Below are 15220 nucleotides of genomic sequence, written 5' to 3'. Positions count from 1 at the left end.
ATATTAAGAAATCCACTGCTAAGCTTTGCTCCAGGTGCCTGGAAATATCACAGTATCACAGTATGTTTGGGATTGGAAGGGACCTCAAAAGCTCATCCAGTGCAATCCCCCTGCTGGAGCAGGAACACCCAGGTGAGGTCGCACAGGAACATGTCCAGGTGGGTTGGAATGTCTGCAGAGAAGGAGACTCCACAACCCCCCTGGGCAGCCTGGGCCAGGCTCTGCCACCCTCACTGAGAAGAAATTTTTTCTCAAATATAGGTGGAACCTCTTGTGTTCCAGCTTGATCCCATTACCCCTTGTCCTATCATTGTTTGCCACCGAGAAGAGCCTGGCTCCATCCTCATGGCACTCACCCTTTATATATTTATAAACATTAATAAGGTCCCCCCTTAGTCTCCTCTCCTCCAAACTAAAGAGCCCCAGCTCCCTCAGCCTTTCTTCATAAGGGAGATGCTCCACTCCCTTAATCATCTTTGTTGCCCTACGCTGGACCCCCTCCAGCAGTTCCCTGTCCTGCTGGAACTGAGGGGCCCAGAACTGGACACAATATTCCAGATGGGGTCTCACCAGGGCAGAGTAGAGGGGCAGGAGAACCTCTCTCGATCTACTGACCACCCCCCTTGTAATACACCCCAGGTCCCATTGGCTTCCTGGCCACAAGGGCCCAGTGCTGGCTCATGGTCACCCTGCTGGCCCCAGGACCCCCAGGTCCCTTTCCCCTACACTGCTCTCTAATATGTAATTTCCCAGCCTATACTGGAACCTGGGGTTGTTCCTGCCCAGATGCAGGACTCTACACTTGCCCTTGTTACATTTCATCAGGTTATTCCCCGCCCAGCTCTCCAGCCTGTCCAGGTCTCTGATGGCAGCACAGCCTCTGGCGTGTCAGCCACTCCTCCCAGCTTGGTGTCACCAGCAAACTTGCTGACAGTCAGTCTATTCCCTCGTCTAAATCGTTAATGAATATATTGAATAATACTGGCCCCAGTACTGCCCCCTGAGGCCCTGCACTAGATACTGGCCTCCAACTAGGCTCCTCACCATTGACTACCGCTCTCTGGCTTCTCTCCTTAAGCCAGTTTGCAACCCACCTCACTACTCTATTGTCCAGCCCACACCTCCTCAGCTGAGCTGTGAGGATGCTGTGGGAGACTGTGGCAAAGGCTTTACTGAAGTCAAGGTAGAGCACATCCACCGCTCTGCCACCATCCATCCACCTTGGTACATTCTCCTAAAAGGCTATGAGGTTGCTCAAGCATGACTTCCCCTTGGTAAAGCCAAATTGGGCTATTTTTTGTACCTCCTCACTATACTCTGTCTATGAAACCATCCATGAGAATGTAGCTCTAATATTACTTATCTTGAATATAAACCCACGATTTTCAGACTTATTTATTTGTTGTGGTAGTGTCCTGCTGCATCTCCTCCTCTCTAAGTGTTTCTATGGTGTCAACTGAAATTTTACAGATGTTGTTGTCTTCAGGATGGCAAAATTCAGTTCTTGTAGGAATGAGGGTGAGCGGCTTGTATTTATTTTTTAAGCATTGAACTTTGTTTTAGTAGGAAAAAGAACGACTCCAATGTTAAAAGCTTTACTGAAGATCTGAAGGGCTTGTTTTGATCCTGGCAATTTGTAGGAATTAGGCAAGTCTGTGGAATTTATTTGGGGACTTGGTGTGTTTTTTAATGACTTAAAGGGAAGAAAAGCTTCTTTTGAGTGCAAAAGTCCTTGTTTCGCATAGACCTAAGAAATTGTGTTGTCTGTAGTTGCTTTATACCATTTGTTTTGAATTACTCCGCATGTCTTCAGCACTGAAACAAGAGACCGCCTTTGAGACTGGGTTTAATGCTTTTAAAGTATATATGGAAGGGTAAGTTTGTTCTTTCCGAAACTGATGTTTCAAAGCGATTTAGAAGGGAGGAAAATGCTGATATTTGATATAGCAAAAAGCCAATCTCCGTAATCTGAAGTTGTCCTAGGATATTGAGCTGTCTCTACACACTAAATTAATCTGATACACAGGAAAACTTGCAGGCATCTTAAAATTTAAGTTTTGGCGTCTCTGTCTTGCAACATTTCCTATTAAAAAGTTTTGGAATGACTCTTTTTGCTGCTGTTTCTACCAATATCTTTACCTCCTCTTCTCATCCTCATTGCTTAAACTCGGCTTCCAAGAGCTCAAATCCCCGTGGCTTTCCGACAGTGGAGCCGGTTTAGGGGCTTCCCAAATATCACCAGGGTTAATCTCAGCTTGATGCAACTGTGCTGTCAACTGGCTTACAATTTAAATTTGAAAAACAGAAAAAGGAGGACTCTTCTTTAGAAGTTCCGTTGCAGACCTACAGGTAGTTGCCAAGACGGGGTTGAGGTGTTTCATCTCTGTTTTGATATAAATCAGGTTACTCATCGGCAAATTTAATGCTTAGGAAGCAATGGCGACTTTGACAGTCTAATGATGGCAGTATTATGTTTTGCAATATTTTTATAGGAGACGAGTGCTTGAACGGAGGCCAGACCACTGATTTTATAGGCTGAGTTACTATTTGGGTTTCATTACATTGCTACTTTCCTATTTATTCTGAGGATGGTGATTTCCATCCCTTTAATTGTAAGGATGTAGCTGCATGAGCTCTGAAATTGTTCAGCCTGTATTACATACTGTGTCATATCTGCAAGCATTGAGCTATTTGGGTGTTTTTTGCGTGTGTGTTGGTTTTTGGTTTGTGTTGGGGTTTTTTTGACTTAATTTGGGGAATTTCAGCATGACTACTGTTATTAATATTATTAATAATTCAGTCTGTATAGAGATGGTACAATCTTCTCCAATAACTTGAGCAACAGGACAAGGGGTGATGGTTTTGAACTATAAAAGGGGAGATTCAGACTAGATACCAACAGGCAATTAATGAAGATAGGAAGAAATTGGTGTATCTGATGTGATCGTTGCGTTAATATAATAACATTAGTTAAAGGAAAGTGGTGCTCAGCTTGAGGTTAAATGTCAAGTTGAAGATTCTTTAATTGATGCTTCTTAAAAAGATGTTATTTCATATAGTAGCTCTTCGCTGGCTGTGGAGTCTTTGTCCTCGGAGATATTGAAAAGCCACCTGGATGTGGTTGTGGGAGACAAGATGATCTCCAGAGGTTCCTTCTCACCTCAACCCATCTATGTAAAACAGATAACGAACTGGTGAAATGAAGTGTTTCATAGAAATATTGTGATGATTTTTCACTTAAGCACAGAAACCCAATTGCTCATGTCACCATTTTTCTTTCCTCCCTCCCTTAGTGCTGACTTGAAGCTGTTGGAAGAAGCCACCATCTCAGTCTGCAAGTCTTTAGGTGAGAAATTGTCGCAAATTAAGCTGATCAATAAGGGGGAAGAATTTATCAGAGGGCCAAAGGGAGAAAATATACATTTGATCAATGATCTTTCAAGAAGGGAAAAGCTGGTTGTGAAAACCTGCCCAGTTTTCTGCCTATTGTGCTGTAGAGAAGTCTTGGAAAGGAAGGAGCATGAGCTCCACATTTAAGGTATGTGAAATTTAGGAGAAAACTCTTATGGAGTAGTAAAGCGTGTCCTGGAGAATCTTGAAAGAAAAGCAACAGCTGTCCAGAAAACCAGATTATGTAGAAATATTTAAGATGTTGAAATTTTGTTTCATTCTATATCATATTTGAACTAAATAGTGTCAACTATGTAATCATCTCTTATTTTTCCTCATCTAGTTGAGAAGAATCCTCGAACAGGAAACCTTGGCTCGTTGATTAAAGTCTTTCTTTCTAGAACCAAAGAGTTAAAAATCTCAGCAGAATGTCAGAAGTAAGTACCCGGCAAAAAAGCTTTTAAATGTTCTTTTTGCTGCTCACTCTCGAGTTTTTCACTTTTAATTAACGCACGGACCAAAACTTAGAATTTTCTTAAATCCTTGGTTGAAATGGAATGAGTATGTAGTACTTTTCCAAGCACAGAAGGTTAAGTCTAATAGGTAAATATATTGCTGGGGAAAAAGCCACATTTGTGTTCATCTTATGTGTTACATAAACACGTTTAGCATACAAGTGGTGTAACTCCTGGTTACTACTGGTTTAGAGCTGTTTAAAAATCACCTGATCTTTTTAGCTAAATCTAATTGTATGAACCAATATTTTCTTAAAACTGGACTGGATTTGAACACGAACTTCTGTGTAAAGACTTTCCTTTGAAATAATATCGTGCGACAGCCGTAGGAAAGAACAGGAGGTTGCGTGTGCAGCGCTGCGTAGTTTTGGCGGGAAATATTCTGTAGTTGTTCCCCCACAGTCACAGCTCCGATTGGGAGCTTCAAAAAGGAAGAGTTTGCTTTTGAATGCCCCTTTCTCTCAGGATTCCCCTCAACCTTTTTGCTTCTTGTGGTTTTCGGTGCATGTTTGCAGGTCAAACGTGACTAATTCCTGTTTGTTTCTGCTGCTTTTCTTCCAGTCACCTCTTTATTTGGCAAGCTCACAACGCGCTCTTCATCATTTGCTGTTTGCTCAAAGTCTTCATCAGTCGAATGTCAGAAGAGGAGCTGCAACTTCATTTTACTTATGAAGAGAAAGCGCCAGGCTCGTATGGTAGGTGAAACAAATATCCCACAAGAAACTATTCCTAAAAAGTTCTGCTGTTTTTAGATATGGCGCTTAGGGACATGGTTTAGAGGTGGACTTGGCAGTGCTGGGTTAATGGTTGGATTTGATGATCTTCAGGGTCTTTTCCGACCAGAATGATTCTATTTTTCGATGTTTTGTTTAGACTAAGAATCCCAAACTTTGCTTTTCAACTAGAAATAAAATACCAATGACATTCCATACAACAAGTTGACTTTTCGGGACACCGTGTGTAGTCAATAATCAGACTGACCGACTTCCCTTGTATCTAAACTAATTTGATGTATTTATCATACAAGTGAAAGAGAACACCTTCAAAATGTGTTGAGATCTTTTAATAACATTGACTGCCATCTTCTGCTAAAATTAAACATTTTTCAACAAGCTCTTTATGTGTTATGGGTTCTTAGTGCAAAACAGACCTCTTCTAGAGTAGTGTTTAAATAGCTTTATTTCTTTCTTTAAAGTTTTATATTCAATTTAACAAGGTTGTTTATTTCCAAACTTAATTTGCCATTTGTTTTGAAACAGTTGTTCAGGAGTGGTGCTGTAGATCTACCTTAGCTTTGATCATTTTAATACAGTTTGAAAGGTGATAACGGTAACCTTACTGTGGTTAGAACTGATCCATTGAAAAGACAACGGCTAAAATTTAATTAGTGCGCAGTAGTTTATACAAGAGTGCAGTGAAAGTCATAGAATTTAGGCATAATATTAAAAAAATAAGTGCATCTCCAGGAAACAGAGCACGTGTTACACAAGATGAAGGATGACAGGGATGCTCAAATAATCTAGCTCTTCTTTTTCTGCTATCTGCTCCTTTTTTGAGCGTGAATAATGTGAATATGTTCAAAATCAGTTCGATTACAGCAAAACCAAAGTCCTGACGCTGCTACAAATCTTCGTGTAGCACCGTGTCGAGATGCTCTTGAATATGATGGATCAAGCTGGCACAGGAGCCTCGATTTCCTTTGTTATAAAGATACTGTGGAGTCTGTAGTTGCAAAAAGCCCAAATCGGTCTGGCAAGAAGGTAGAATGACCAAAAGTGTCTGATTGTGGATTTCCCTCAACAATCAGCCCAGCAAAATTGGTCATGAAAATTTAGTTTGAACTCCTTGACGCCTACTGTGACTCAGAGGAGTTCAGCCTTGGGTTTATTCTTGGTTTCAAACGTTTTTAATGTTTATTCTTGGTTAAAAAATGGTGCAATGTAGCACAGTAGAATAGATGGAAAAGCTGAGATGTTTTTTCTTGAACCCCTGCGATCTTTATTACACTGGGAGTTCCTTGCGGCTTGATACGGAAAGTGATTCTTGTCGCTGTGGTATATCCACATTTATACCATGTCTCGTAGCACTTGATTGGATGTGGAGATGGTTCACATCCTATTTTTTAAAATATACCTGGAGTATGGTTAGATGGTGAATCCCTTCCTATAGGTTTAAACGTAGCTATAGGAAAGGTAAAGGATTATTAACGGAGTGTAATAAAATGCTGTTGTGGTAGGGTTTATTCAAGTGAGCAGACCAGAATTAAATGCTCTTTTTGTTTGTATTTTCATAATGAAGTCAAATGTAGCTTTGGGGTTTTTTTATTACTATTATTTAGAAACTAGAGCTTGTTGTGAAGTTCAGACAAACTTGTTGTGAAGTTCAGACAAATTTATTACTACTTTTACTAAAGTTGTACGTACTTCACACTATCTTTGAGCATCCTTTTAAAAACTTGAAGTCCTTAGTTGTCCTTACAGTCTTTTCATTTGTTACAGCTTGATGTAATTTTACTGTTTGTCAATTGTGAGCATGATAAAACAAGCCTTATTCAACACATTCTCATATTAGTGTAATTAAATTATGCGGATAAGATAAAAGCTTTAATGCAGCGTGTGAATTTTGAAGTACTCTTGGCTTATTTTCTTAATGGCTGGTGAGTAGTTATTGTAGGAAAATCCTTATGAAAATTTAAACCTCATGCTTTAAGATTCAGCTCAAAATTCATGATATTGGTAAATTCTAAACTGGACTCAGCAGTTGCTGGTTTGAGGCCGGACTTAGTCTTGTTAACACATGTTCTTCACTTTAAAATGGGGCTTCCACTGGTTTTTATCCCATAATTTCTGCACAGTCTTTACCTGTGAATTCGGAATTCAGAACTGAATGATGATTTAGAGGAGTCTAAGTCAAATAATCAACTTATTGAACCTGTTCCCTGACCTGTAATAGGAAAATTAATTAATTCTCTATAGACAAGATTTTATTGCAAGGCTGCTGAGGAATTTATTTGGTGTATTATAGCAAATAAGAGGACATAGAGGGGGAATAAATGTGTTTACTGCAGCCTTTAAATGATTTAATGAGTATTCAGCTGTCATAGAAAGGAAACAAGGATGGCAATTAGTTTATGGACTCATTATTAACACTCTTCAGTGAAAATCGGGAATTTTTGGGAGTCCTCAGAGTAAAACCGCAAAACCTGAAGAAGCTTTAAGTCTGGTTGTGTAATGAATGGGATGGCGGGGGCTTTAAATACTGTTTTGTGAGGAAATATTAATAATTATTTCATTTATTTTTTAAAAGTCTTTGTGTTTGCAGTGATAGAATGTAGAAGATGCACCTACGATTCCTCTCTCTAAGTCTAATCTGGCCAGATTCACCCTTTATTATTTTCCCTGAGGCTTTACACGTATGTTTGATCCAAGAATGTGTTCTATGAAGGTGAAGGAGTATTGTGTTTATCCTGCTATTGAAAGAGGCATTGTTGATGAAAATCCATCACGTTCCGTGTTTACGGCTCCCTCTCACGTTATAGATTTGGCACGCGGCCGCCTCATTGTCTTGGCAAGAGGAGAATTAAACAAGAATGCATGTGCCCCAATGGGGAAGAGGATACATTAATTATCGGAGCTGAATGACATTGATTACAGCAATTAAGCTTGTTTTAAGAAAAGAAAAACTGCTTTGAGAACAGAGCAGGAAAGCCCAACATCTTCCATTCTACGTGGTTGTGCTAAGCCAATATTTTCTCACTTTATTTTGAGTATAGTGTGAAGGGAAAGCCCTTTTTCATAGTCAAATAGTATTATTCTCGCTTCAAATGAGTTGTGTATATAGCATAGTGGAAGAAACAATATCCTTAAAATGCATTTTACTTTATTTCCCATCCTTTTTCCTCTTTCGTCCTCAGTTTCCTCAATTGTCCAGAGAAACAGTTCATTACCTTTGGGGAACTAACAGCAGTTTTGCTCTATAAGCTTTTTCTAGATTCAAAAAACTTGAGGAAATGGTCACATTCAAGTTGCTTTGGATTATCTGGGCTTCATTATCGGTGGTGATTTCGAAGGTTAAATACTCCAAACAGGAGTATTTTTACTAACAGGAGCTACGTTGTGTTCCTCATGGGGGATTCTATATAAAGGAAACCATGTTTCCGTGATAAAATAAAACCTATTTCCTTTAGAACTTGCAGTTCACTAGGTGACAATTTTTAATGTGTTTTTAATAAACCGATGGTGGAAAGAAGTAATTTGGCTTTCTTGTGCATATTCCCTCTGGTGTGCTTCTTCAAATTGAATCCTGGCTTTAAGAAGAGTTGTTTTTAAATCAATTTTTTAGCATTTTGTAGAATAATTTCTGCACTTTGGAAATTCATGAATTCTTCCTTGTCATGTGTAAAACCTCTTACATGAATCAAGTTGCATTCAGGCAAAAATAATATATAGATTGAATTGCTGAAGAGCTGCAGTGATATGTACAGTAGGCTGCATGTATTTGACAGATCACAGTTTAGAATATTGTTCATTGTACGTTAGACAAATTGAACTGTTTTATATCTGTAGCTGCTTATTCTTAATTTGGGATTAAAAAAAGGGGTGGAGAACTATATAGAATTTTGAGGGTAGACTTGAACTGTGGAGCAGTGAGAAGTCACATCAATTCAACTGATAGTACTGACACCATTTAATATCACGTTAGGGAAGTAGCAAAATAAAGCTTGATGTGTTTAACATTATCATATTTCCTAGAATATCAACATCTCATTGAATTTATCCTATTGTTATTAGTTATTCTTATATATATATATAAAGGTTTAGCATCACCATTTGCTCTGGTGATAATCCCAAGTCCTTTCTTTTTCTAAACCAAGTAAAATTACTCTTCTAGTGTTTAAAATATCGATCGTCTGGATCGATGTGTTCAAATCTGTGCTTGCTTTTGTTATTTGGAAATCCAGAAAACCTTTGGTATGTTTCTTTCCAGGAACAGAGTGTGAAGACCTCATAGAAGAGTTGCTGTGTTGCCTCATCCAGCTCATTGTTGAAATTCCCCTCCTGTAAGTTTGGTTGGTTGTTTTTTTTCCAGCTTCCTTGTATAAACTGAGCATTTGCAAGACCAGAAAACTCGGAGTGATGGGGTTATAATATTGAAATACTTGGGTTTGAATCCTGTGACTTAATTAAGACTTATTTCTGGAATACTAGCAAATTCACATCTGAAAAAGAAGGGAAATGAATAAGTGGAATGTTTCTCTATACCTGCAGAACTGTTTGCATGTTTTTTTTCATGTTTTTGCTGTATTTGAGACACTGATTCTACGGATCTGTGTCCTGTAACATCCTTCAGTATGATATGAAGGAGAACTTGCTTTGCTCTTGGGAAACAGAAATGTTTTTCCACACCTCTCCTGATAAGTTTTAAGTTCTTTTCCCCCGACATAAACTTAACCCAAGCATTAGCAGTATCCTTTGTATTAAATTGTAATCTATGCCTAAAATGTAGTGCCTTCATTAAAACATCACAGCTCCGAAAGAGCTTCACGTTATCTATTTAGTGTGTTGCTCTGTTGCTGATTTAGTTTTTCTCCTTTGGGTTGTTCTTTTGCTTGGAAAACTGACAAAGTTGCAATAGCTTTTGAAACATTGCTCTCATTAAATATGTCTCTGTCAACGCTACACCAGGGTTTGGGTAGGTAGCGTGTCATTAATTAGTGAGATGATTTAGAGCGTCGTTCAGCAAAGCTTGTCAGGACTTCCTGGCGCAGCTACACTTTTTGTTTGGAGCGGATTAGAGGAAATACAAAGAGGTGAAAGGACCACGATATACGGGCAAGTTCCTAAATCCTACAGGCTTTGATTTTTCTTTCTTGGAAGTCCCAATGTCTTTGTGGAGTCCAGTATCTTTTCTTCTGTTTTACTGGCAGAAAGAAGTTTTGCAGTCGTGATGGTTCTTAACCCTTTTCAGCAGCTGAACTTGTCAGCATCTCTTTCTGTGTCAATGTGGTCGCTGGGCATGGAAGTAGCTGTTGAAAACACTTATATAATACAGCTTATAAAAAGATTATAAATCCTCTCTGTAATCTTTAGTGTTCAGTTATGCAAAAAACATGCTTTTCCTAACAGCTGGATGTGGAAGGTTTTTGGGTTTTGTGTGTATTATTTTCTGGCTTATTGGTGGAACATGTTTAACAAAGCGATGGCTTAATTCATTATTTTATCCCCATATCATTAAATAGGTGAGGGGAAAGGAGATGTGGAAAAACTTGCTTTTTCTAATACCCAATCCAATGTTGTTCTTCATAAAGATGTTATAAGGCTGAGATATTTGTGCTTAATGCAGTATTAATTTTTTTCAGGAGATTGATCAGGATTATTTTAGTTGCAAGTTTACCTTTCACTTCCCTCTCTCTGATCAGAGTTACACTATAAATGTTTCCCCTCCCTGCCTGGCTGGCCGTGCTGTGCTGGATGCACCGGGACACGGGTCCCTCTTGGCTGCCAGGGACACTGTTGGCTCATCTTCAACTTGTCGTTGACCAAAACCCACAAATTCATCTCCACAGAGCTGCTCTCCAGCATTTCATCCCCCAGTCTGTATGTACAGCCAGGGTTGCTGTGTCCCAGGTGCAGGGTCACCTCAGCACACAAAATGGCGGCCCCAGGGCCACCAAGATCACCTCAGCACACAAAATGGCGGCCCCAGGGCCACCGAGATCACCTCAGCACACAAAATGGCGGCCCCAGGGCCACCGAGATCACCTCAGCACACAAAATGGCGGCCCCGGGGCCACCGAGATCACCTCAGCACACAAAATGGCGGCCCCAGGGCCACCGAGATCACCTCAGCACACAAAATGGCGGCCCCAGGGGCACCGAGATCACCTCAGCACACAAAATGGCGGCCCCAGGGCCACCGAGATCACCTCAGCACACAAAATGGCGGCCTCAGGGGCACCGAGATCACCTCAGCACACAAAATGGCGGCCCCAGGGGCACCAAGATCACCTCAGCACACAAAATGGCGGCCCCAGGGCCACCAAGATCACCTCAGCACACAAAATGGCAGCCCCAGGGGCACCAAGATCACCTCAGCACACAAAATGGCGGCCCCAGGGGCACCGAGATCACCTCAGCACACAAAATGGCGGCCCCAGGGGCACCGAGATCACCTCAGCACACAAAATGGCGGTCCCAGGGCCACCAAGATCACCTCAGCACACAAAATGGCGGTCCCAGGGCCACCAAGATCACCTCAGCACACAAAATGGCGGCCCCAGAGCCACCAAGATCACCTCAGCACACAAAATGGCGGCCCCAGGGCCACCGAGATCACCTCAGCACACAAAATGGCGGCCCCAGGGGCACCAAGATCACCTCAGCACACAAAATGGCGGCCCCAGGGGCACCGAGATCACCTCAGCACACAAAATGGCTGCCCCGGGGGCACCGAGATCACCTCAGCACACAAAATGGCGGTCCCAGGGGCACCGAGATCACCTCAGCACACAAAATGGCGGCCCCGGGGCCACCGAGATCACCTCAGCACACAAAATGGCGGCCCCAGGGCCACCGAGATCACCTCAGCACACAAAATGGCGGCCTCAGGGGCACCGAGATCACCTCAGCACACAAAATGGCGGCCCCAGGGGCACCAAGATCACCTCAGCACACAAAATGGCGGCCCCAGGGCCACCAAGATCACCTCAGCACACAAAATGGCAGCCCCAGGGGCACCAAGATCACCTCAGCACACAAAATGGCGGCCCCAGAGGCACCGAGATCACCTCAGCACACAAAATGGCGGCCCCAGGGGCACCGAGATCACCTCAGCACACAAAATGGCGGTCCCAGGGCCACCAAGATCACCTCAGCACACAAAATGGCGGCCCCAGGGCCACCAAGATCACCTCAGCACTCAAAATGGCAGCCCCAGGGGCACCAAGACCACCTCAGAGCTCAGTATGGCAGCCAGAGGGGAGGCAGGGTCACCTCATGACAAGACAGACTTTGTCTCAGGTGCAAAATCTGGCACTTGCCCTTGTTGAACTTCATGCGGTTGGTGATGGCCCAGTTCTCCAGTTTGTCCAGATCTGTCTGCAGGGCCTCTCCGCCCTCCAGAATTTTGACAGCTCCCCCCAATTTTGTGTCATCGCTGAACTTACTAAGCAGTCCCGCAAGTTCTGTCTCCAAATCATTCATGAAGCCATTGAAGAGTGCTTGGCCCTAAGATGGATTATGTGTTTACCCTGCTGTATGCTGGACATGGTGTCCAGGAGAATACTGTGAGAGACTCTGTCAAAGGTTTTATTGAAATCCAAAAATATCACCACAACAGGCTTCTCTTGATCAAGTAAGTGGGTAACCTTGTAGTAGAAAGAAAATAAGTTCGTCAAATGAACCTGTGCTGGTTGGGACCAATGATTGTATTGGCATTCAGGTGCTTGAATGAAATAACCACCCAGATGTGGTGACTTTTGTTTGGGAAAACCTGCTGAAATGTACAGCAAAGCATATTTAGGAGTGTTCAGAATCGTCTATGATGAATTTAAGAAACTATTTCTCAAAGTTAGTTTGTATTGTGGAAGGCAAATGTGCTTAGAGGCTGTTACACAGTGCATAGCTAAACCAGGTTGTAGTGGGGACCGTGGGACTCTGCAGCATCGTGGTTTTGTCTCTGAGAGTTATTGAAAAGATCTTGATTTACCCTTTTGAAAACCAGGCTCTGCCGCATTGTACGAAACACCAAGGAAAAAGGTTTCACATATTAACATTTAATTTTAAGGAATTTTATAGAAACTACAGCATTATTGCTTTTCAGGAATTAGATGTGAGCAGCCCCTTACAACACTTGTGTTACAGTATGTGAATGTTTGATTTATGGCTCCCTTGGGTATGTTACGGATACTTTGCTTTTTCTTTTGGGTTTGTTAATGTTAGCACTCAAGAGTGTATATTAATGCTTAAAACTGCATAGTCAGCAAAAAGATGCACCTTCAGTATTTAATTGTAGGACTTTTACGTCAAAACTCTTGCTAAACATTTTGTTGCAAGATAGAGCTCCCAAGGCTTTAAATTATAAAGGTTTCTTTCAGCAGCTTGGTCAGAGCTGGTACACATAACCGAACATCTGGTTGTTATCAGGACATTTTCACTTCGTTAAAAACTCTAAATGCATATGGAGGAAAAATGAAAAACTGTGATCTAGTTACATCACTGTTAAGTAGCGCCCTGTGGTGCCACTAGAAGTGAGTGGATGTTTCTATTACGTTCCATTATTTTCCACAGTTAAAATTGGTTTTGATCGCTATCTTAGTTATTAATACATCCCAATTTAAATGGTGGCAATGTTTTGACTCATTTAAGGGTGCTCGCTACGTTTCCCAGGAGCTTAAAAGTCTAAGGTAGGAGGATTAAGGGCGATAAAATTCATTATAAAGCTCTACAGAATCATTGCAGCGTAGGAATGATGCCGTGTAGAATGAGATGAGAAATATTTAGACTTCTTTTCCTTGCTAATTGGGAGCAGTGAAGAGGTTAAGAACTGCTTTCTCTCCTATTCAAGCTCCTAATAATCCGCTTTCTCCGTTATGGTTTTTAGCCCTCTCTTGTGTTCGTATTTGAACAGTAAGGTCTTTCTCTGAGATTCAATGGACGTTACTTACAAGACTTGATATGCAAGGTAAATATGGAAGAATATAGATTATCTGTGCAACACATTCTAGATTATTTGTAATATTTGTAGTTTCTAAATGGAAGAGCTCTATGCCAGTGAGGTGAAAATGGCCACAGCCACGTCATCTCAGTTGGTTTAGGAACAAACCTGGGAATAAAAGGGCTTGAATCCAACCATCATTTTAATCCTTTAAATAGAGTATTTTCATCTTTGGTTGTTTTCTCGCTTTCTCTGTCAAGAATACCTGGTGTGGAGGGGACGTGGTAGGAAATGTCAGGGATGCTCTGAGCCTCCCGTTGGTGTTTTATGAGCGTCCCTTTGGGACATGTCCCAAACATTCGGAGTCGGCCGTAATGAGCACCATGCGCTGCCACGGTGCCATCAGGGGGTGTAAAATTAGGAGCGATTCCAAGAGGAAAGATTCTGTTCCCTCGGAGTTGTATCCTGAGACTGATAACCAGATACTCTATTTGCTTTTCAGTTTTCAACACCGATCCTGTTCTCTCTGGTGACTCCTCTTTCACCTTTCTGGTGGGTCCTCAGGAAGCGGGGAAATGAAACCTGGTTCCTGTATGATTTGAGAGTTTTTTGGTATGAATCAGACCTTTTGGCAGCTCTCCTAAATTAAAAATTAGTTACCTTTTAACCTTTTAATACTCGGAGTAGACGGCTCTGGCTGGGCGAAAGTTCAGGATAAGATCTAAATGGGGAGGGGGTTTGGTGTGGCGGTGTGAGGTGAAATTCAGAGATTTGTTTCTGACCATTCAGCCTGTTTGCTCTGAAGGTGTGAAATAATTTACGAGCCATCAGCCTGTTTGCTAAGGTACAGAATTAGCTGCGTTTCATTGAGTAATTAGCTGCGTTTCATTGAGTAATTAGCTGCATTTCATGGAGTGGTTAAAGCGTTCACAACAGCCACGTACCTTCAGAGCGGTGGTTGGCATTCCTAGCTGAGATTTTCCAATACACAGGATGTTTCAAAAAGAAGGACCCAATTTCAAATTGAAATGACTTTGGAACTCGATCCATCTTATTCAAACACTCGATATTATCTCTGTGCTTCATCTCTGTCCCTTATCCTGAGCTGTGTCTCTCAGAGGCTCGTTCAAAGCCGAACGACGCGGTGAGTGCAGAAAGCGGTTCTGAGCGGTGCTTGGTGTTGGAGAGAAGCCAGCGGCAGCAGGATGGTGACACATGGGGACATTGTTGAACTTGTCAGCAGATGACACCGATAGAAGGTCGTCCACACAGTTTCAAATGGAAAAAACAGGTGCCAGGACACTGGGGAGCTGAGATTTAACAGGACCATAGTTCTTGTTCTGTGGGGGGCAGTGGCGTCATTTAGAAACAGTCGTTACACTGATACCTTCCCCTTACTAATTTAGATGCATAAGCTGCTGGTAGCATCAGACTCCTGCAAACTGCTCCTCTTGCTTCTACTGGAGTCAAATATGACTTGACTGAAATGCAAAAATAGGCAAGTGGAGAGAAGTTTCTTAACAGAGGATCCTTCAAGTTATCATAAATAGATAGATAGATAGATAGATAGATAGATAGATAGATAGCAAGTTTTAGTGAAATGGAAACTGAAGTACCGGTTGCACAGGCACAAGTTGCTCTTAGAGAGGTGGTTGAAACCA

At 41.7% G+C, this 15220-nt stretch overlaps 1 protein-coding gene across 3 annotated transcripts in view; it reads left to right on the top strand.

Moving 5' to 3' along the window:
• The window catches only part of DYM (dymeclin), a 183695-nt gene that overhangs the window by 14695 nt on the left and 153780 nt on the right, over nt 1-15220 (top strand). For all 3 annotated transcript variants that reach the window (XM_082074229.1, XM_082074231.1, XM_082074230.1), the window contains exons 3-6: nt 3294-3346; nt 3734-3827; nt 4467-4600; nt 8892-8964. In XM_082074229.1, the coding sequence (XP_081930355.1) occupies nt 3294-3346; nt 3734-3827; nt 4467-4600; nt 8892-8964 (354 nt within the window). The remainder of the gene's footprint in view (nt 1-3293; nt 3347-3733; nt 3828-4466; nt 4601-8891; nt 8965-15220) is intronic.

The sequence above is a fragment of the Streptopelia decaocto genome (genome assembly GCF_964273445.1).
Source record: "Streptopelia decaocto genome assembly, chromosome: Z".
In the NCBI taxonomy this organism is placed as follows: Eukaryota; Metazoa; Chordata; class Aves; order Columbiformes; family Columbidae; genus Streptopelia; species Streptopelia decaocto.
Note: the sequence above shows the minus strand (reverse complement) of the source record. Positions and strands in the feature narration are given on the sequence as shown.